Raw genomic sequence first — 22,296 nt, 5'->3', positions numbered from 1 at the left:
ACATGTCAATGCGCAGGAAGTCGGTCAGTTGGTATGCGTGCACACGCATCACACTCGTGTTTGACCGCTCGCTCCCTTGAACGGGGATTTTATCGGCCCGGGAGCTGAATGACCACTTTCCTCTTTTTTTTTTAATACTTTGGGTTTGCATATCTGACAGACTGAGAGCAAACCACATAGGTCTAAAATTCAATGTTAATGCCCAATGTTAAAAGACTTCTTGCTTCCTCACAGCAAGAAGGTCGTGGGTTAGATTCCTGGACTTTCTGTGTGGAGTTTGCATGTTCTCCCTGTGTCGGCTGGGTTCTCTCCATGTTCTCCATGTGTCTGCCGGGTTCTCTCCATGTTCTCCCTGTGTCGGCTGGGTTCTCTCCATGTTCTCCCTGTGTCGGCTGGGTTCTCTCCATGTTCTCCATGTATCTGCTGGGTTCTCTCCATGTTCTCCATGTGTCTGCTGGGTTCTCTCCATGTTCTCCCTGTGTCGGCTGGGTTCTCTCCATGTTCTCCATGTGTCTGCCGGGTTCTCTCCATGTTCTCCCTGTGTCGGCTGGGTTCTCTCCATGTTCTCCCTGTGTCGGCTGGGTTCTCTCCATGTTCTCCATGTGTCTGCCGGGTTCTCTCCATGTTCTCCCTGTGTCGGCTGGGTTCTCTCCATGTTCTCCCTGTGTCGGCTGGGTTCTCTCCATGTTCTCCCTGTGTCTGCTGGGTTCTATCCATGTTCTCAGTGTGTCTGCTGGCTTCTCTCCATGTTCTCCATGTGTCTGCTGGGTTCTCTCCAGGTTCTCCCTGTGTCGGCTGGGTTCGCTCCATGTTCTCCCTGTGTCTGCTGGGTTCTCTCCATGTTCTCCATGTGTCTGCTGGCTTCTCTCCATGTTCTCTATGTGTCTGCTGGGTTCTCTCCAGGTTCTCCATGTGTCTGCTGGGTTCTCTCCAGGTTCTCTATGTGTCTGCTGGGCTCTCTCCATGTTCTCCAGCTTCCTACTCAAAAAACACTCCAAAAACATGCATGTGAGGAGAATTGGAAACTCTAAATTGAATGCAGGTGTGTGTGTGTCAGCGTGAATGTTTTTTTGTCTCTAAGTGGCCCTAATAAAGTGGCCACTGGTCTAGGGTGTCACCCCGCCTTCCCCCTATGACAGCTGGGAGATGCTCCAGCAGACCCCCAGGGCCCTGAGCTCCGGGAGAAGTGGATGGATGGATTTTTTTTCCTTCGGGTCTAAGTTTCATCGGAATAAATGTGACATATGTGTTTCATCGGAACGAGAGAAAAGGGGCATTGGGATTTGTGCCCTTCCAATACGATCCACATACATAAAATAAGCTTTTCCTCGTTTCCACATTTCCAAGTATCCATGCTCTGTGAGGTCATCATTGGAGAGTTTCGCAACTCCAACAAAAGAGATGTTTTATAGCTCAAAGCTCAGTCCAGGCACATCTCAGTGTCAGTGTCAATGTATATGTGGTGGCGTTTGCCCATTGAGGACACGCCTCCTCCTGCCAGAAAGGCTAAACCACGAAGTGGCTCGGCCTTCGTCGTGTCGCCGCCCAACGTGCAGTGCGTCGTTTCATCTTCGTCCGACTCCAGTCTGAAGACGAGTGCGAGTGCTTTTTCTTTTTTTTTTGTTTCCTTCGCCGCTGCAACGTTTTGCCGTCTTAAGCTGCGCCCGGCGTTCCTTATCTTGCCGCGCGCATGTCAAGAACTCGCGGTTGGCGGGGTTACTAGATAATCTGAAATGGAATTATTCAGCGTGTGCGTGCGTGACAGTGAGAGCGAGAGTGTGTGCGTGCGCGTGTATGCGCACGTGTGTCAGCCAAGGGCTCCAGAAGTGTTTCTCGCAAGCAGAAATGTTAATAAGTGGCCCGATGCACCAGGGATCTTCTTCTCCCCCGACTAGCTGCAACGGGAAGCACGGGGCCGAGACGTGAGGCGGGAAGAGAGAGTCGACCTGAATTGGAGTCTTTCCCCCCCCAAATTCTTGGTCTCTTCTGCGTATCTAATTGACGCCAATTTTCCGTGATCTCTAGCACAGTGTAGGGTGCGCGGAGGGAGCAGCGCATTGTTGACAGCACCTAGATCACTCGGTCAGCCTGAGCGGCTGCATACAGCGATTCGTTGTCCTGCTTAGAAGTGAACCTGGTTTTAACATCTGCTGTAGCTAGGACAACTACAGATATGAGTAAACAAAGATAGCCAGTTAGCATAGGCGCGAGTTGATCCGAAACACCGGTCTTTCGTCTTCATGTACAGCGCGCAAAGCAACACACTGCTCCCACTCTGACTTGCGGTGTTTGCGAGGTGTTGAAATAAGTTTGTCTTGCTGCAGTCTTCAGGCATACTTTGCACAGCCGGGTAGCATGAGAGAGGAAAATCGATTTTACGATTTTCCTTTTTTTTTTTTTTTTTAACATCGTCTTGACTAAAAAAAAAAAAATCTGATTTCGATTTGAAATGGATTCATCGCCCAGTCGTAGCGCAGTGCTGGTCGTCTTTGCTCGTCATCCATCGACGGTGTATTTGCAGGACTCCTTGCTGACAGAGGTTGCCTCGAAACTTGAGTCTGGCTCTTGCTGGAAAAAAGGGGAAACAGCTCTGTACGTAGACGGAAATAAGAAGCAGTGGAAATGGCAGTTATTATTTCCTTCTTGCGCTTGCCGTCTGAAGTGGTGAAGTGACACGGCGACGTGGAAATATCCAGGCAGTCGTTTTGTGGCCGCTTTGAGCTTGAGAGGCGCCGGAATGGCTCTCTTAAAAAATAAATAAGTAAATAAATAAATAAGTAAAGCGATGGGCGTGTGGTTAAGACGTATAAATCATCTCGGTATCCACCTGGAAGTGAAGCCGCAGCTCGTCAATTGTCGAAATTGCTCTGCGAGAGGACGCAGGAGGCAGGATGCATTTTCTCTGTGCTGTGTGTGTGTGTGTGTGTGTGTGTGTGTGTGTGTGTGTGTGTGTGTTGGGGCGGGAGGGCCTGGAGAGCCGGCCGTTCCTTTGGCGGGGAAAAAAGAAAAAAATGTAATTGAATTTGGGATGAATCCGCCGCAGTCGGGGGTCCAGAGGGCCGAGAACAATCAGGGAGTGAGAGGCAGGTGACAGCACCACCGCACCACCGCCCCTCCCCCACACACACCCGCACACACTCAACCCAGCCCCCCCCCCTTAAGGATGGCGCTCCGCGAGATGCTTGACCGGATACGTTTTCGTTGACAGGGAATTTTCCGGAAAGGTCTGTTTCCTTTCTTCCAGTATCGCCTCAGTTTTGTTGTTGATTTATTCATTGATATTTATTTATTTTCCCTCGTCTATTGTGTCCCTAGCTGGTATCTCTGACGGCTAGACAGCTGCGCCGCACCCCCCCCCCTCTCAATCGCTAATGACTAGGTTTCAAGAAGTTAAGACGACGGCGGTAACAATGCTACGGCTGATCACTGGTGGATTTGAACGCCGCAGCGCTGGACGTGGATGGGAATGGGGGCGGCTCGCCCTGCTTCCCGCCAGGCGGCCGTCTGCTTGTCACAAGCAGAAGTCACGTTCCCCACCAACTTCCATCCGTTCATCTGGAGATCAACCTGTCGTTTATTTCCGGGCAATCAGGGAGGACGAGTCGCCAGTGATGTCAGTTGCTATATAGCATATTGATCCCTTGACTGGCCCCATTATGAATCATCAACATGTATAATTATTATAACTATTGGTGAAGATGAACTATGTCTTAGTACTTGTGTCCATAGTGTTCCTCCCTTCCTCTCCTGAGCTTGCCAGTGAGCTACGGTGGCCTTCACGGCCAAACCTGGATACCTCGTCCTTCTTTTTCTTCGTTGGTTTATTTGAGGACGCCAGCGTTCACCCTAGATACCAAACGCCATGCTGTCAGGCTGCTGGATTGTCCACACCAGGCTTCCTTAGAAATATGGTGGTGCAAGACCTTTGATCTTTATAATTTCTTCTACATATGAACCGGGAACGAAAACCAAATAACTTTAATTGTACTTTTACCAATATAAAAACCAAAAGGGCATTTCAAATTGCTCCACTTCAAGCAACAGCGACTATAATAAATAGTAATTGAATGACTTTGAACAGAATTTGCATCTTTTATCTTTTGTGTACAAATGTAAGAATTAGAAGTAAAATGTGACCCCACTGGCCCCACCATATTATCCAAAGCTGCACTCAACAAACTCTGAGTTCCCACGCCTTTGTTGCCCAACATGGAAAAACGAATTAAATAGATACGATTTTTTTTCTTTTGCACGGCACCTCGCTTCTCGGGCTGCAAGAGGGCCGGTCCACGAAAAGCCCTTTGTTGGGGAGGGAGTGGGGGAGTGTGGGGTGTGTGGAAGGGTGTTGGGGGGGGGGCTCTTGGATGCAGGCCCGGTTCGCATGCCTCTGCGTGTGTGTCTCCGCCATTATTTGTCGCTTTTCCTGCTGGGTTCCCCGCCCCTCGAAAAAAACAAAAAAACAAAACAAAGAAAGAAAAGAAGAGAAAAGCGAGAGAGGCTCTCTGACGAAGATTTGTGGAAATCTGTGTGAATCATCTCTCTGTCGTGACTGAAATGTCAACGCACGGCGTCTCTGTGGGGGACGCGGTGGCTCCGCAGCGACTCCGCAGTGGCCAGGGAACCAACCAGGGAACCAACTAAAGAGGGATTTGGCTTTTGGGGGGGAGGGAGGGAGGTTGAGGGGAGGGGCATGGGGGGGTGCTAATTTGATCCAGATAAACGACAGCAGCCATTACAAAACCAACAGTCTGCATTTCACCTGCCCCCAAATAATCACCTGTTCCTTGCAGTCACTTTGAAGTGAGCTCTGATATCTACCCGATATTAGTATTATTAGTATTAGTACCTCCTATTTTCCCCTAGCTAACCTACTTCCAGCTCAACTGTCAAACCAACTGACAGATTTTGTCCCACCCCCCCATCGAGCGCCTTACCTCCCAAAGCCAATATCTCCGCCTTCACAGAAGATGTACCATTGCATTCAGCACAAAACAACAACAACAACAACAACAACAACAACAACAATAATAACCTGTTTATCTTCTTTTTGCTTCCTCTCCAGGACTGGTGAAGGAAAATGAAAGCTCCCGTCCCTCTTCTGCTCCTGCTTCACGCCATCGCGGTCCATTGCCTGAAGGTGGTGTCGAAGAGAGGCTCAGGTAGGACACCCCCACCACCTCCCTCCTCCCCTCCCCCACCAAGCAATCAGTCATAACGTGACCTTTTGGCCACCACCTGGATAACAACAATCTTCTGCAACGGCTTGATTTCCGTGCCGATGAACGCCACACAGGCTCCTCGTCAGTCTGATGCTCTGTTAGCGACGAGTCCAGCTTTGCCGCGTCGCCACGTTACCTTCCGTCTCGCGTGCTAGCGGCAGGTTTAGCCCTATCATCTAGCAGAGGCAGTTTAGCATCTCCGACGTGAACCTTTTCTTCAGAACTCTTTCCCGCTGCTTGAATTATTCATAAGACAACACAGCCGCGCCGGCATTCCGAAGTCCCACCAAACAGACGAACCAAAGCGGTAGCGTGTTGATGGAAGAAAGTCTTTCTAACGGCAGTTGTTAGCGTCCGGAGCCGACCTGCGCGCGGGGCTTCATGCATATTAGAGGCAGGTGCAGGAATGGCCCCAGGCTGATGGGAGGTTCTTCTTCGCTCCTCCAGCAGCGTTGCCGCGGGCCGCCAGCGCCCGCAGCCAGGCTTTGGAACGCGGCTGCTGGTAAATGAACACCTTATCCGGGCCGGAGCCGCATACGTGCCTGTGTTCCCGGCCTTCGAGCTGGCAGGGCTTCATTAGGGACCAATGTGGTGGTTGGGAGTGAGGGTGGCGACTGTAGATTAGAAAAAAACAAATACAAAAAATAACAGTGAGCTTCAAAGTAGCATCTTTCATTTTCCTCAGTGTTTAAAATCCGCAATGATTTCACAGCGGTGCTGTGCTCTCTGTCACCTGATGTGTTTTTAAACCTCCCTGAAACCTGCTGCATAAATCTCCCGCCAGACCGAGTGAAGCTTCAAGTGAAGTCTGTAAAACCTGCTGTGTGTTGTCTTAACTCCTTTGCACCTGCGTTCAATGGAAGTCACGGTAGACAGTCAAACCCTCGGTATCAGCCCATTAAAGATGACTAGACAACTTGATTTGGCTCCCTGATGGGCCGTTAATCCAGCGTCTCTGTTGCTTCCTCTCTGCAGGAAACGCAGAAATAAAATACAAAAAAACCCTGCAGGAGCCCCTGCATTAAAAAAAAAAAAAAAAAAAAAAAGTCCTGCAAAAACACACCACTGCATAACTGCCGCACGCATCCTCGGCGCTCCTCCTTCTCCTCCTCCTTTCTCTGTTCATTAGAACTGATGGTAGCTTTGCAGGCTTTATTTATTTATTTTTTAACCTGGTGTAGCATTAGCGCTAAAACATCAGCTGAACAAAGTTCCTCGTTTTTGAGAGAAGGATAGCGGAGAAGGGGAGCACGAGGAGGAGGAGAAGGAGGAAGAGGAGGGCGCCCTGCCTCCTCCAGACAGATTTTTAATGTCTGGGAGAGTTTCTGCACAGCCGCCTTCCAAAGCTCTGCTGATTGAACATGTCGCATCGGCGCCGGAGTCCCTTTGTAATGCAGAATGTTCCGGTGAAAGTGTTGCTTTCTTCCCAGTTTCTCTGCTTAGTATTTAAGTTCTTTTTTAAGTGGCTCATCCAGTTTTGTTTTTGGACTGCCACCCCTAAAACACACTGCCCACCTCCTCCACTGCTGCTAAATGCTGCACACGGAGCAGGCTCTTCCATTTTATGGTCACGCACAGCCCAGCGTTGTTGTTGGTTCATTTCCTCTAAACAGTTTTTGAAGTTCCCCCCACTTAAAAAGCACAAGGTCTGGTTCTGTGATCATTTTTTGAACAGGAGTGCACAATGGCCGCCTGAAAAGGCCTTGTGTGAGGTTCCTAAATGGGCCTAATTTGGTTCTCTGGCACTGAGCTGGAAAGAGCAGAGTCCTCCGTCGTGCACTCGGAAGGGCCTTTCGGCTTGTTCAGTATGAGCTGGAGAGCAGCTCAAGCTCAGGTCAGCTCTTATTTTGGACTCTCTGAATGAATGTGTGCATTTATTATTTTCTTCTTCTTCTGCAAAATGGATTTAGATCAGAGCAAGAAGCTGCCTGTGAGGTCATGTGGGATGGTTTTGGTGGTGGTGTTGGTGGTGGGGAGGGCGGTGTCATTCTGCTGCGCCCGAATACAAATTACAATGAAAGGTCGCGTCGAACGCACGCGGTTTAAAAAGATATAAACATTTTTGCTGTAGTCGTATTTCATGAATGTTGGATGAGAATATCCATTAGCCGCGTCACACTGTGAACTCTGCTGCCTTATCGCCGCCGCACATCCGCCGTTCCATTACAGGCAGCAGGAATTGTTGTTTTTTGGCAGGTTTAAAAAGCCTCGCTGTTGGTTCCACCTGCTCTGTTTTGGATGATAACGCTGAAAAAGACGAAGCTCTTTCTGATTTGGCTTTTCCTTTTGTGCCGCCGCCTAGCCGACAACTGCCTCAAATCCAGTAATGAACCCATCATTTCCTCTGCACCCCTGGCTTCGGTTATCAGAGTTACGTATTTATTAGGGCTGCCGGTCGATTACAATTTTTAATCGCGATTGATCGCATAGTGTCCTGAGTTAACTCACAATTAATCACAGATTTATTGCAATTTTTTTTTACCCTGCTCGAGATCTAACTTTTAGAAGATATTTATTGTGTTTCTTAAACTCTAGGAACAGGACAATAATAATCCCTTTGTGGAAATATTCTATTTTTATTTTCATTGGAACATTCCAAAACAGTTGCATACTTATACTGTCCAGATGCTCTTAAAAAAAAAAAAAAAAAAAAACCCTCAAAGCTTGAGCTTTGAAAATTAACTGGATTCTCCCGTTTTTCTTTGAGTGACTTCTTGTCCATCTTGAAGCTGATCGCTCACGGTTCGTGCACAAAATAGACCAGACGCCGAAGCGATCGCTGCATGGCGCGAGTCGGTGAGTTGAACCGATGCCATTGGTTAACAAGGGCGCCGAAAGGAAGCGCGCTCCGTTTCTTGCCAATTCGCGGCGCTTCCACGGCTGGTGTGAATGAGTTTGAGTTAACGTGTTATAAACGCGTTAACTTTGACAGCCCTAGTCTTCATATTTTGCAAACTTCAAAAAAATCATACTAATCAAGTAATGACCTCATACTGGCTTGTCAGTGGGCATTATATCCACCCGCTCGCTACTCTTCACTCCTCCCTGTCTTCTGACGCCAACATTCACCTTCTTTTACAATTAAAGCTTTGCTGCTGCATTTGTGCTTCAAAAAAACCCAATCCTCTGACCAAACCTTTCATGCTTTCAGCGAACATTGATGACAGTTGTAGATCGGCAGTCGCACCCATGGACGTTGATTGAGACGGATCTGGCCTCAATGTGCTGCCCTCTGCTGCACCGTCATTAGTCCCCATTGCCGCAGCAGACAGTGATGAGTCCCCAGACAAATGACCGTTACCTTTTTCTGCGGGCCTCCCAGTAATTCCGCCGATATATTGCCCATCGCGTGCACTTAACAGCTGATGCATCATGCGGATATCCATGCATATGTAAACGGGCGCGCAGCAGTTTGCCGTTGTGATATTCAGAATCCCTGCCTGCGTCTCCTGTTAAGGATGGCCCGAAGGCCCGACGTGTCACTCTGACGGAGAGCGGCTGTAAATAAAAACACGCCGCCGCTGTGACAAGACCTTGGTTCCTATTAGGGAGGCGGCTACTCGTCATTCGTCTCTCCTGCTGTGTTTATCCAGCGGCAGTGCTGGAGAGCCGCAGTGTATACCCTCGCCGCCGTCCTCGCCGGATTATTCTCCCTGACGGCTGTTGCCAGGAGCAGAAGTGCTCGAGACGTTCTTGCCGTCTCCAGGATTTACTGTTGCACCTTTTGCACCATGTTGAAGCCAATACGTCAGTCAGAGTCCCCCTCCGTCTCCCACCTACCCCGCCTTAATAGGGCTACCGGCGGTCGATCCAATGAGAGGGCCAGTCTTAATTGGACGTGATGGCGATGTCTAACAGGGGACATCAGCACACCGCGAAAATTCAATCACGGCACAGCCGCTTGACTTTGCGACTGATATTAGAGGGCGTTAAATATGCCGTGACGCTGTCGGCCGGGTGTGTTGCAGATCTGGCAACCTCCTTACCTGATTTTTTACACCGTTTTTCTGATGGGACAAAATGTGCCATTAGTCGTCCGGACGTGCCACCAGCGAGCTTCTTACATTAGACGATGATGCGATGGACGGATATGGCTCAGTTTGCAGAGCAGGTTGTCCAATGGCCGAAAAGGTTGGCGGTTCGAATCCTGATACTGTCCACGGCCAAGTGTCCTTGGGCAAGGCACTGAATTGCTCCCAATGGGTCTGGCAGTGCCTTGCGTTTGTGTGAACGGGTGAATGAGAGGCCATTGTAAAGTGCCTTGGGTTTTACCGTGAAGGTGCTGGAGAGCACTATGTAAGTGCAGTCCATTTACTATTTACCTCAACATAAGATGATGTGAAGTGCAAAAGACTCAGCCCGGCCAGATGGGATCCAGTCAGCCAGAGGCGCCACTGTGACGGTGCACCGTCGCACCCTTCAAGGCTCCATCCTTCCCTCGCTCGATTCGCCGCGCAACTGCAGAAAAAATGTAGACCGATTGCCTCTGAATCACCGACCCCCCCCTTCCTGGGGGGGGGGGGAGGAGATTGATCAAACACACAATATAAGGAATGAAATGACCTGCCACGCAGAGTTGTGTTGGGTCTCCCGCTGCTCGGAGGGGCGCCTGCGAGATAACCCACTCAACAAGTGCTGTTGGAAATAGGAGTGGCGACAGCCCCTGCGGGGGAGGGGGGTTACTGTGGATGTGTGCTGCAGGTCGGCGACGCGCCGCAATCTTAGGGCTGCCCAGTGGATGATGATCAATCACCTGCTGGATGCTGCCCAGTGCTCCCCCGCCCCCCCCCCCTCCCCGCAACACATCCTGTGACCTGTAATAATGTTACAGCAGCACATCGATTGAGAAAAATGCCAGTGCAGGTAGAGCAGGCGACTGCTGTGACTGCCGCTGCTGCTGCTGTTCTAGCGACAGGTCACAGCGTGTGAGGCCGCTGTGCGATTCCGCTCCACCCGACTCAGACGTAGGAGCTGAAATCCGCTTTTTACAGCCTTGTTCTGTGAGCACAGAGGTGCTTATCATCAGCATATGTCTTAATTTGATTGCTCTTGAATTGTTTCACACTCCATCCTCCCTTTAAAAAAGCTAAGTGATTTGTTTACCGCCGCTATTAGTCGTAGTCGTTCTTCTAACTATGATGTCTTTGTTACGTCAAAGCAAACCGCCAACGCTAATTGTCGTCTCGAAACTTGGGGCCGGAAACTAACGAGCTAACTTTTTTAAATCAATACACGTTTTGTCAGCGAAATATTGTTTCACTTATTTTCCTGCAGCCGTTATCTGCCAAGGCTCTTTATCTATTCATTGCTTCGGAGTCCCCGGCTGTCTTGAGGCATTCAACGTTAAATTCCATGTATTTATACATCTCCACCCCTAGTATTTCTCTCCCAAAGATAATGCATCCATTTCAGGGGGCCCCCGTATCAAATAATGTCGCCCACTTTACCAGCCGGGGCATTTGGTACCCAATTTGAGAGATTATGTGTGTGGACGATAATGAGCTTTATCCCAGAAGAGGATTTAAACATGAAGAGGGCGAAGCGCCGCTTAATTCTGGCTCCCAGGTTTAAGGAAAGAGAAGGAACGCAGAACTTTTGGACTGTTCAAAGAAGAAAGGGAGGAAAAGGTAAATTAGTAAACTAATTGCCTCGCACACAAAGCTGCTCTAGTTGGTCGTCGGCGCTCAAATCGCCTGGAGTTGAGATTGTGTCCCCAAAAATATAACTCTTTCCATTGGCCTGGCCAGGTTTAATCCGCGTGGGTACTCTTCATTAGCTGTGCCCCTTGTGGGCTTCTATCAAACTTGGCACAATCTTCATGTGATTGTTTGCTCTCCTTTCTGTTGAGAGACACTTTACACTTTCACACATTGAAAAATGTGCGTTTTAATCTGGACAGCTTTGCGGATGATGCCACCACTCCTCTCTGTCCCCTTGGCATTTTGTTAAAAAACAACAACATTAAAATAAAGAATCCTGACCCCAGTTATTATTTTCTGCTCGTACCCGTAATTTGGAAACTCCTCCTTCCCGCGATTATGGAGACGGTGCTTTGCTTTTTAAATGACACACCTGCGACCTCCAACAAGGTGTTTATCAAGAGCGGGACAAATGATGGCCTCTGCCTGGTCATTTGTCGTTCGTCTCTTGGGCTGTTTTTTTTTTTTTTTTTATATATATAATTTCCACAGATTCCCCCCTCTGAGTGCGTGGATGTTCCGTCGATCAGGGCCTCGACGCCGTCTTGGGTCAGTGCAACTTTGGCCAGAAAATAGTTGCGAGTTAGGCCGTTAACTTGGCGCCATGTTATTGATTGATCAGGGCGAGTTTGCTTGGCAGCGGACGTGAAGTCGCCCTTGAGGGGACCTCCAACCACACGTTTGCACTGGCGTGATCGGCTGGAAAAGAGGATTGCAGCTGCTGCGACCCCGTAGATACCCGATGAAAGACCCTGTTTGGACTTTGATTTCATATTTTCCACCCTGGAATTTAGGTGGGCTGCAGGAATAATAATATGCGGACTGGAAACCTTATCGGAGGAGCACAAAGCTGAGCAGGGGAGACTGCAGGGTGCGGCCACTCATTCTGTATCCCCCCGATTGACCTTGCCAGCCAATTACTTGCGAGGCAGCGCTGCTCCGGAAACATTCCGATGACCGATAAATTCTCCTCTAGTTTTTGTGGCTTCCTCTCTTATTTATTTATGAATTTCTTCGTCAAGCCTTCAGCGTCCCTGCGGCCAACAAAGGCAGACAGAAGAAAAGAAAGAAAACCGCGCGGATTGCGTTTTTTTTTCTTCTTTTTAATTGGCTGGACGTGCACAATGTTGCCGTGGCCGCTCCAGAGGTTGCACTGCGGCGAATGCGGCTGCGGCGAAGCTGCATTTGATGAGGCTGTTCGGGCCTCCGCTCGCCGCGTGGCCTCTTTCTCTTGGCAACGTCGAACGCGTCCTCCTTCCTCGCGTTCACGCTCAATAACAGCTGACGACGACGACAACAACAACAACCACAGCGGAAAGAGACGCTTTGTGCATTCCCTTCGTCGCATTTTCTCCCCCTCCCCACAGCTACCCCCTCCCCAAGTCAAGCCAGGATTGGTCGGAGCACAATCAACCTATTTCTGAATCCACTACTGAATGTGTGCAGGTTTCCAGAGGGAGCGCTGCCAAGTTTTGGGCTTTTCACTCTGTCGCCTTTTTTTTTTTTCCCGTCTTCTTCTTCTTCTTCTTCTTCTTTGGTGCGAGTAGAAAAGGCTGCGCGGCTGCTTGGTGCCTTTGTTGGATGCAGGAGACTGACGCACTGCAGGAGATTTGGAAACAAACCGGGTCGCCTCTCTCCTCCGGGCTGCTTTTCACATCACCACCCTCCTCCTTCCCCCACCCAGTTCAAATCCGCCTGCATTCTGATTAGAAACCAGAGCAGAATTACCTGGTACCTCCCCCCATAGGGAAACCAGTCACTCCATCCTTTGTCCTGGAAAAAGCAGCGCTCATTGACTGCATACGGTTCCCCCTGTTTGCTGTCAAACCTCCGTCGTGTCCAGCGCCTCCTCTGCACGCGGCCCTTCTTCTTCCATTGGCCGTGATTTGCAGCCACGTTCCCCTCGCCACACCCCCACCTCCCATATTTCCTGCCTGCAGGATTGATGTGGCACGTGTGCTGAAATATTTCAAGACACTGTTTATGACCCCCTCACTTCCACACACACCCTTCCCAAAAAAAGGCTGAGGATGGTGGGCTGATTTCCCAGTAGGGCGGCGATCAATAAATTCTACATATTAATTAAGTGCCGCTGTCACCGCCAAGCTATCTGAAATCTGACCACTAGATGTCAGAGTTTTACAGACTGTACCCTTCAAGAGAGAGTCTTGAGGAAGAGTCTTCTTCAATCAGCAGCTTGCCCACAGTGTGGAATGTGTTAGTGCTGCCAGAGCTGCAGGCCCTCCAGATGTTTGGAGGCGTTGCGTCTCCTCCTGTAGCCCAGCAACGCCGCCGCAGCTGCAACCTCTCCATCCCACCTGCTTTCTTTTCCTTTTTTTATTGATGTCATGATGTCAGCCTCCGGATATAAAATAAATTGTGCCGCGTCACCATGAAAACATTGCGTTCCGTCGGGCCAAGCGACACTAAGACGGTCAACTTAAAGGCTACGCTGATGATTCATTGTGGTTCGTTTGATTTTATCCGGCCGCGTCCTGCTCGGCGTCGCATCCATCAAAGACGTGCAGATGTTGCGTAAGCTCTTCGCGCTGATGCCGTGTTGATTTTTGATGCGTCATCGCTTCAGAGCTTAAACGCTGTGCCGACCCACCCCACCACCACCCCGAAGAAATAAAAAAGAAAGTATCCCAATCCCATTTTGAGACCATTCATTGGGACCGCATTGAAATTCAAATACTGGCTGATTATAATGTACAATGTGCATGGCCACCCTCTATGATTTCTTTCTTTCTTTCTTTATTGTACTCTGCACCCCAATCGTGCCATGCCGGGAGTGGGGGGTCCTTGTCACTCTTTGCTCCGGCTGCACCCAGTGGCTGTGTGGTCTTGTAAAGCCGAGGACGGCTGAGGATTAGGCCTCTGCAGTGTCTCTCACTGCCTTTAACATGCAAATGGGAGATTAGGGGGGAAAGTGTTTGACATGGACGTTGTGCTGCCGAGGACGTGACGCCAAGTGTTTCGCGTCCGTCCTCACCACCATCCGCAGCCCTCCTTCCTTTAGCTCACCAGCTAGCCACACATGTCAATGAGCGAGCGCATGGCCCGTGAGAAACGCTCACGCTCCGGCATCATCTGCCCGTTACCAGGAAGACGTTTTGACAAATGACACTTTACACGCTGGCTGTTTCTCCAAGACTGGGTCTTATTAATCAAGTCAAAGGCACAGCGTCGCCGTTTCATTGGACAAATCCAAACGACTCCGTCTGCTTGCTTGAGGCACATCAAACAAAATGTCTCAATATCTGCGTTTACACGCCACAAAAAAAAAAAAAAATCCAGATGCTGCCTTAAAAAATGACTTTGGCGTTCTGCTGCAAGAAGAAGCGCTTGGAAACGGGGGCGCGGGACGCAATCCCAGCGTTTCTTCTGATCTGATGGGAGGGGGAGGAGGAAGAGATGGAGGAGGAGGAAGAGGAGGAGGAGGAAGAGGGATTAGGAAGCACTTTGCATCATTGCAGTGGAACTGGGATGCCGGCGTTTCGGCGTGGCGGCGCTACACTGCGCTGGTGCGGTGTCAACATCTATAATTGAGTCATTCCACTGACCTCATTTGTGTTTGTGTGGCGGCAGCAGCGGCGGCGTGGTTGTGTGCTTGTTTTCTGCTGCCATAACGTTCTGCAGGCTCAGAGGGCTGAGGATCACATCTGGACCACCATCCACACACACACACACACACACTCGCGACTCCCAGCCCCTCCCCCTCTGCTTGGCTTGTTGAGCGCCCCCTGAGACGATCCTCGTCCACTGCGGAGCAGCAGATCAGAAACCACGCCTGCAGGATGACACCTCCAGAAAACCAAACCGGCCTCGTCGGCTGATCTCTCTTGTGATCCCAGCAAAGTTAATTTAGGCCAGAAGGCGCGGCGCTCCTCCGCTGTTTGCCGTATCGATCACGCCCTCGGCGTGAGATTATCCAATCAAAACAGGCACGGCGAGCGTGTCCAATTGATCTGCGTACATTCACTGAAGCCCCAAAGCAACCCTAGCGGCCATCCTCGGCCCCCCCCTGCTGGCTCCGGGGGAACTTCAGGATTATTGACTTTGGGATGAAGGAAGCCGGAAGTCGCAGCACCGAGCAGAGTCGCCAAATCACTCAGGGGATCGCGAGGGAACAAACGAAGGAACAAACGAAGGAACAAACGAAGGAACAAACGAAGGAACAAACGAAGGAATATGGGGTAGAATGAGTGCTCCCTCTGCTTCACTGAATGGTATGAATGTTGTATGATCTTCATCTCATGTTCTGTAAACCACCATGTTCTTGTTTGTTTTGTGGTTCTTTTTGTCTGTGGTTTTCTTTTTAAATTGTTATTACAATTATTTTCTGGTCCCATTTTCCTTGGACTCTGACAGTGACCAAATGTGTTTAAAGGGGAAAACCTCTTGTTGGGTCTTAATATTTTACCCCGGCCTATGAGAACTCGTCTCATCCATGTCACTTTGTCGACCTTCAGTTCTGCTTTGTTCCCTTTTCTTTTTACATTTGAAAAAAAAATCATTGAAGGCATTGTTCAAACTGTAGCATTGTGCAGAATACGGAATACATCCGCGGGACAACGGATCGGCTCGTCTCGCTTGGCCATGGTTTTGTGTCCAGGTCTCCGCGACCCTGATGAAAGACGCCACCCCCCACGAAAATCCTTTTCAATTGGTTAGCGCACAAGTTTTTGTCTGCACATCCTGTGGTACCCTGGATCTTGATGAGCTTGAAAAACGACTGACTTGGTTTTCCCACGTTTCCTCGACCTGTTTGGGACCTCTATCAGGAGGAGGACCATGTGCGTGGCAGCCCAATTCGACAGAGCACTTGAGGAAATATTTAAACAAGCCGCCGAAGACGTGTTATTTCTTGTGCGTTGGATATATATATATATTTTTTTTATGGTATCCTTGTAAACACTGCAAACAAAGGCAGCGAGCGGACCGAACGCTGCGCAGGGTTAATGAGCAGGTTCTAATGGACGCTCTCTGAGCGTGTTTGCTCATTTGCTGCACGTGTGTTTGTGTGTGTGTGTGTGTGTGTGTGTGTGTGTGTGTGTGTGGCTTTAATGGAGCCCAATGAATTGGGTGGAATGTGTTCTCTCTCTGTTGCGTGACGGATGGTGATGGAGGGGCGGGAGGGCAAAGCCAGAGTTGGAGGGGGGGCACAGAATCATGCAGGCTCTCCGCCAATTCATTTCCCTCTCTGGCCCGCGTGAGGCGGACCTGGTCTGAACCCATTAAGGTGGTAACAAGGTGACAGTGAGGCCCCCCCGTCCCCGTCCCCGTCCCCTTCCCCCGCGCCCCCAGAGCTGTCTGGCTGCCCCTTTATGTTGATGAAGGCGAGAGAATGAAAGTGGTGCAGAATGGGGACGGTGTCGGACAGAAGCTTTCAGCTGGATGGACTCGGGGGCCAGGAGCCACACTCTCCACTCGCTGCCTCCACTCCACCGCTAAAGAGAGGCTGCCAAGCCTTCCAATCACCAGTCACGGATGAAGCAGTTTCACAACATTTCCTCTCGTCGTCCACCAGCATTATTTCTCTTTTGTGGCCATTGCGACACATTCTGGCAGCTGATATTTTTCCCTTTTGCTCCTCCGTTTGATGTAACGCAGCAGTTTATCCTAAGAAGACCGAAAGTTCTGTGAACGGCGTTGCAAAAAAGGTAGGCAGAGAAACTAATTGCTGAGGTCATGCACTGTACTCGTCTACAATGGATATAAACTGCAAGAGGAAATTGAATTTGTAAAACAAAGATGAACTACAGAGGAGTTTTGCACGCACAGCTCTTATAATTAAAACAGCTTTTTTTTCAAACATGATGGACTGTCTTTATATTTTTAATATAAAGAGGCTGAACGAGGTTGTTGACCCGTGTCGACCATGTTGAAGTCATCCTCCCAGCTCTAATCCCATCCTGGACACTGGGCAGGGCTGCAGTTTTCTGGGTCCACTCCCTCCTCAACATTGTTTAAATTGACCCTCCTAAAATTAATGTCCCGCTTCAACCTCGTCACTACTGGCAGTTTAGCGTAGCGCCGGGCCGTGCTCTTCCAAAGAAGAGCAGTGACTACGTTTACATGCAGAGCTTAATCAGACAAAGTTCATAACTCGGTTTTATCGGACTTCTCTCCTTGTCCCTGTATACATGCAGCTGAGAAAATCGAATTATTGACGGGACGCGTCCACCTCTCCCACACTAGGGGGCGATATGAGTCTTCGTTAACTTCCTGGTAACCTCTTTCGCCGCACAATAACAAAACAACTGGAGCGCGATACAACACCTGTGGAATGTCCGTACTGGTCTTCAATTTAACGGCGGCCGCTTCCAAACTGGATGTGACTGCTCATAATTTCCATCCTCTCCCCCGCAATGTAACAGCTACAAATGTGCTGCGCCACTGTTAGCGGATTGGTCAGAAATTCACAAACATGCACAAAATATTGCTGGCGATTTTACTGTCGAAGCCCACACCCACCACAGCGAATATACTCTCGTAGTGAGCGCTATCTATCAGCTGTCTACCTTTGTGGGCTACAGAGACTCACCGCTAGCACCGCTTTCTTCCAATATTAGTCAATGAAGTCAGCATCCAGGTAACATTTTGATTTGGACTGCCTGAGACAACTGATTTACATGCACGCGAGTTGTCCGATCATAGTCTGACTAAGGCAAGAATTCGGTTTTCTCGAGTGTCATGTAAACGTAGTGATTGTCATTGGTCTGAGAGGGAGACAGCGTTGGCTTGGTGCACTGGTGGAGCGGGGCAGGAGGGAGATTTGCACAAAGTAAGTGGGCGATCAGGAGATGTCATCAATTCCAATGCATGCCAGTTGCCACGGAAACCGAAGCGGAGAGGTTCTTTCTCAAGGATCCTTATAAAACATTTAGAGTGTGCCATGCTCACAGAGGGACAGAGACATTAGACAGTGGAGGCAGCGATGTGCCACGCTAATGTTTTATTGTGACCCCCTGTGGCCACAGCCGTCCAATCACGTGAGCCGCATCACCTCGAGTGTCATCGGTGAATGCCGGCCGAGGTGGTCGTGTTCTTCTTCTTTCTCCTCCAAATGAGGCGATATTTCGAACGGGTAGTTCCTATGACGCAGCGATTCTTCAGGGTTTTAGCCGCATTAGCACGTCAGCACAAATAGCCCCCCCTTTCCCTGCGACGCCCCCTGATGGAGCAGCTCTTCCTCCAGCGGTAATCTCCCACAAGACAGGCCCTTCAATGGGGGTTGGCTCTGGGCTGTAACTATGTGGGCTCAGCAGATAGGAGCGCTGTGTAATTCCTGTTAATTACTGTGGGCCAGCCGATAAGGCCTGGCTGGAGAGGCTAAGAGAAGAGATAAGGAGGAATGAGGCGCTCACCTGGAGGATCTCCAGCCGCCCTCCAGCAACAACTGTCCACTTGTCCAGAAATAGCCTCAGTCGGCGTGGGCAACCCCCGGGCGGCTGTCTTCTCCCCTTGTCATCTGGTCCGACTCTTCTGTTGTGACCTTCTTTTCAGAGTGAACTGCAACTTGTTTTTTCTCCCTTTGAACTCTATGAGGTAATGTAGGCTTTGATAATGGAGCACATTCTATCAGTGTATTAGCTGTTGGGATCTCTGATGATGTAGAAACGTCACAGAACAACACCCTGGGTTCAATTTAGTATCACTTCATTTAACGGGCTTGAAGAACTTTCAAATCGCTTCCACTGAATTTGATCAAAAGGTGAAAAGTTCCAAGATAGAATTGTCAACTGATATTTTTGCTCCAACTCTTATTTTTAACCCTTAGGTGAATTGTCGAGCGCGGCAAATAGACGCAAAGCCGAGCAAATTAATTCGACATTTCTAGCCTACTTATAAAAAAAAAAAAAAAAAAAAAAACTACCCAAAATCCGTGGGGTAATGCTTGCAGAAACACACTCACAGCGTTCCCGACTAATACCGTTGATGCCACAGCAAATATTCACAGCGTGACTCGGGGGATTTTCTTTAGGGATAGTTCAAAGCGATTCGCCAAGAAAACACGATCCCCTCTGAGACCCAATCCATTCCGCCGCCGCACGCCAAGCCCACCATTAGCATGCGCCGAGGACGGGCTGCTACAAGCTGTCAGTCACCTCTGCTGCTCCGTGAAACCAGACCAAATCCCAGATGCTGCTCTTCCACCGGCCACCCATGTCCCGCCGTTCCAACGCCCCTCCACATGGCCAGAAGGACCTCGGAGCCGACGACGAGCCAGCCAGGCCCTTTTCTTTGTTGTCAATTTCCCCGTTAAAGGTTAAGTGTGTCATATTTGGAGATTTTGAGAAGAAACATTAAAATCAAGTGGTTCCACTTTACATTGCAGCGCTCTTTCACTTTGCCTCCGTCTCCTGAGCTTGCCAGTGAACTGCAGTGGCCTTCACACCCAAACCCGGTTACCTGGTCCACTTTCTTCTTTGTTGGTTTATTTGAGGACGCCAGCGTTCACCCTAAATACCAAACACTCTGCTGCCAGGCAGCTGGATTGTCCACACCAGGCTTCCTTAGAAATATGGTGGTGCAAGATAGCAGCTAACTTGGAGCAAGACCCTTATTGATCTATGGAGATTCTTACATATAAATAAGAACTATTCTACGGGGAGGAAAATCAAAAGACTTTTATTGCACTGCAAGTATAATTCGATTTATGGGCACCATGTTAAGGTTTTTACCAATGTAAAAATCAGAAATCAGGCCAAATTATACACACTGGACTTTTAAAGGGGCAGTAATGTGCATTGACCCGTTGAGCTCACGGGAGACAACGCATTTCTTTGGAGGAAGCCAACAGTGTAGGTAGCAAAGTGAGTTTGTGCATGCTGGTATGTAAGAAACTGAGGTAGTTCTCTCCAATCACTTCCGTTAAAAGTTTTTTCTCCCAATCATTTGTCCCTGTCACCAAGATGCTGATTGCCTTTCAGCTAGCGATGCTGCTCGATGAGGTTTGCGCCCCGAATTCACTTTCAGCCGTTCGCCGATCATCCGCACACGTCTGACACCCCACGGACGCCGTTCACCCGCTCCTTCATCCCGGCGCGCCCTCAAACTCACACGAAAAAAAAAAAAAAAAAAAAAAATCTTCCCGCGCGTAAATGCGAGAGCTTCATCGCTGAGGATAAGAGGGAGGGATAAAGATGAGCGCCAGGACCGGGCCAATCAGATCCTCCGCTTCCAAACTGGATGTGACTGCTCATAATTTCCATCCTCTCCCCCGCTAAACGGCTTCTCACCTCATCACGCGGCGGGATTGAATTAGTCTCCCTCCTCACATCCTGCCCCCCGGATGTCAGACAACACCCAGGATTGGACGTGGCACATGATCTTCGCCGGTCCAGGAATCATCGGCCGCGAAGAAAAACATGGTTGGCAGAGAGCGAGGGGAGCCTGACGACCTGTCGTCCAAAACCAGGATATTAATTTCAAATTACCTTCAGTTGGCGAAAAAAAAAGCCGTAATGACACCAGACTCACTCTGACCTCCTCCCCCCCTCCTCTTCCTCTTTGGGCTGAAGGCAAAGGGTGCATACCAAAGAAGAAGAAGAAGACGTGTCAGGGATGGAGACGAGTGAGGAAGGGCGCTTCACTAACTTCCTCGTCTTCCCAATGAAGCCGCTCTGCCGCCGCAGTGACCCACTTTTTACATTTCTGTCTGACTCGACTCGATTCTTGACGACTCCAAGCTGATTTTCTTGCTTCCATCTTTCCTCGCAGAACGTTTCCCTGCATGAGCCACTTCCAGCCCTCCTGTTTTCCTTCTTCCTGCCCTCCCATCTAAGACCTTTATTCATGGCTCTGCTGCGTTTACCTTATCGATCGAGCCGCCCGATCGGCCGATCGATTCCTCCCGCTCCTTCCTGATTGGCTCCGGACGATGACATGCGAGCGCGGTTCCTCGCTGCTAACGGAACACAATGGAATGCACACAAGAAAGTGTTGTGTGGGGAGTGTGGAAGATGGACGAGCGCCCACACACGCAGGCACAGGGTCGCACTATTGTGTTAGTGCATTGTTCAAGCCAGTGTGCTGTTGTTGTGGTTGTTATTTCTTTGTTGTCGGCTACCTTGGCTCTCTTTACCGCTGCTGAAAAACAACCAGTTGCCTAAAAAACGGAGTCTGTGTACAAGACACTGGCACTGCGGCAATGAAAAGTTGGACTGTGTATTCAAAGTCAGGCAACGTTGCCTTCGCATTTTACACGCCGTTCCTTCAAATCTATTAAATGTTAATCACAAAGGAGTGAAAGGCACGTGTTAATACCCCTCGCCTACAATTGCACAAGACCTACAAAAGAATACATCTTCAAGATGAGGCCAATAAAATATGAGTAAGAATCCACTGCTTGAAACACCCTGCTGTGCATTTAGGGTGTTTTCTGCTAATTTTCTGCCTTTTTCCAACCCCGGCGGCGCCTTTCAGAGCGTCTATCCAGGCAACAAATTGCGAGAGGGAATCTCAGCGGCTCCGTCAGTTTGTCAAGACGTGGCGGACGAGCGTCGCTGAAACAAGCACATTCAAATGCGCGTTTTGCTAATATTCCTCCAGTCTTGTTTTTTCTTGCTTTTTTTTTTTTTTTCTGTTTTGCCCCCCCCCCCACACACACACCTCTTCCCTCCCACACGGGTCGACTCTTCACAGCTCTGTTAGCGGCGCCAAGGTTGCCATTACCGCACCCGCTGTCACCTCAACAACCGCGCGACGCCGCTGCCACTGAGGGCTGATTGAGGCGACGAGGCAGCGAGACGCTGTCGGCCTCCGCGTGACCTCGCGCAAAGTGCGAGGGACGGACGGAGGCGCCGGCGGCGGGGACGAGGAGACCCCGGCGCCCCCGCAGGCCCCCGCTGCTTCTTGCTGCTTCTTGCTGCTTCATGCACTCTTGATTTTTTTTTCTTGAGCGCCGTCTCCTTGCGTCCGCCCAGTTTTTGCTTCTGCTGAAAGTTTGAGCGAGCCGCCCGTGGCAAAGTGCCGGCGGGTGAAGTAAAGGCTGAAAAACAGCCCAGCACCGGTGCTGGACGTACAGCTCTAAATATCCACTGCATCCATAACAAAGGTGAGGTGTGTGACGAGCCATGAGATCGATGCTTTTGTTGCAGGTTCTCTTCTGGGTGTCTGGCAAATTGCGCCAAATTACTTCCTACAGTTGGGTGTATCAAAAAGGAAGCATTTTGTCATTTGATATTGTTAAATTATCCTGTATTGTAGTTAGTTATTAAAAAAAACCACCTCGTTTTCCTCAAATCGTGGTCCAGTGTTTTGCTGCGAACATAAACAACTGAGTGAAGGCAAAAATCACAAAATAATTTAACAATCATATCCTGAAGTTTCAAGTTACAAGTATGGGGAGACGCGGCACTAGCCCTGTT

At 49.6% G+C, this 22,296-nt stretch overlaps 1 protein-coding gene across 2 annotated transcripts in view; it reads left to right on the top strand.

Annotated features, from left to right (window-relative positions):
* The window catches only part of LOC142904876 (interleukin-1 receptor accessory protein-like 1), a 130,870-nt gene that overhangs the window by 8,563 nt on the left and 100,011 nt on the right, over window positions 1-22,296 (top strand). For both annotated transcript variants that reach the window (XM_076051250.1, XM_076051249.1), the window contains exon 2: window positions 5,063-5,159. In XM_076051250.1, coding sequence (XP_075907365.1) covers window positions 5,078-5,159 — 82 coding nt within the window. In that variant the 5' untranslated portion in view covers window positions 5,063-5,077. The remainder of the gene's footprint in view (window positions 1-5,062; window positions 5,160-22,296) is intronic.

The sequence above is a fragment of the Nelusetta ayraudi genome, unplaced genomic scaffold (assembly GCF_046127955.1).
Source record: "Nelusetta ayraudi isolate G7.1 ecotype Tasmania unplaced genomic scaffold, CSIRO-AGI_Nayr_v1 ptg000134l, whole genome shotgun sequence".
NCBI classification, from domain to species: domain Eukaryota; kingdom Metazoa; phylum Chordata; class Actinopteri; order Tetraodontiformes; family Monacanthidae; genus Nelusetta; species Nelusetta ayraudi.
Note: the sequence above shows the minus strand (reverse complement) of the source record. Positions and strands in the feature narration are given on the sequence as shown.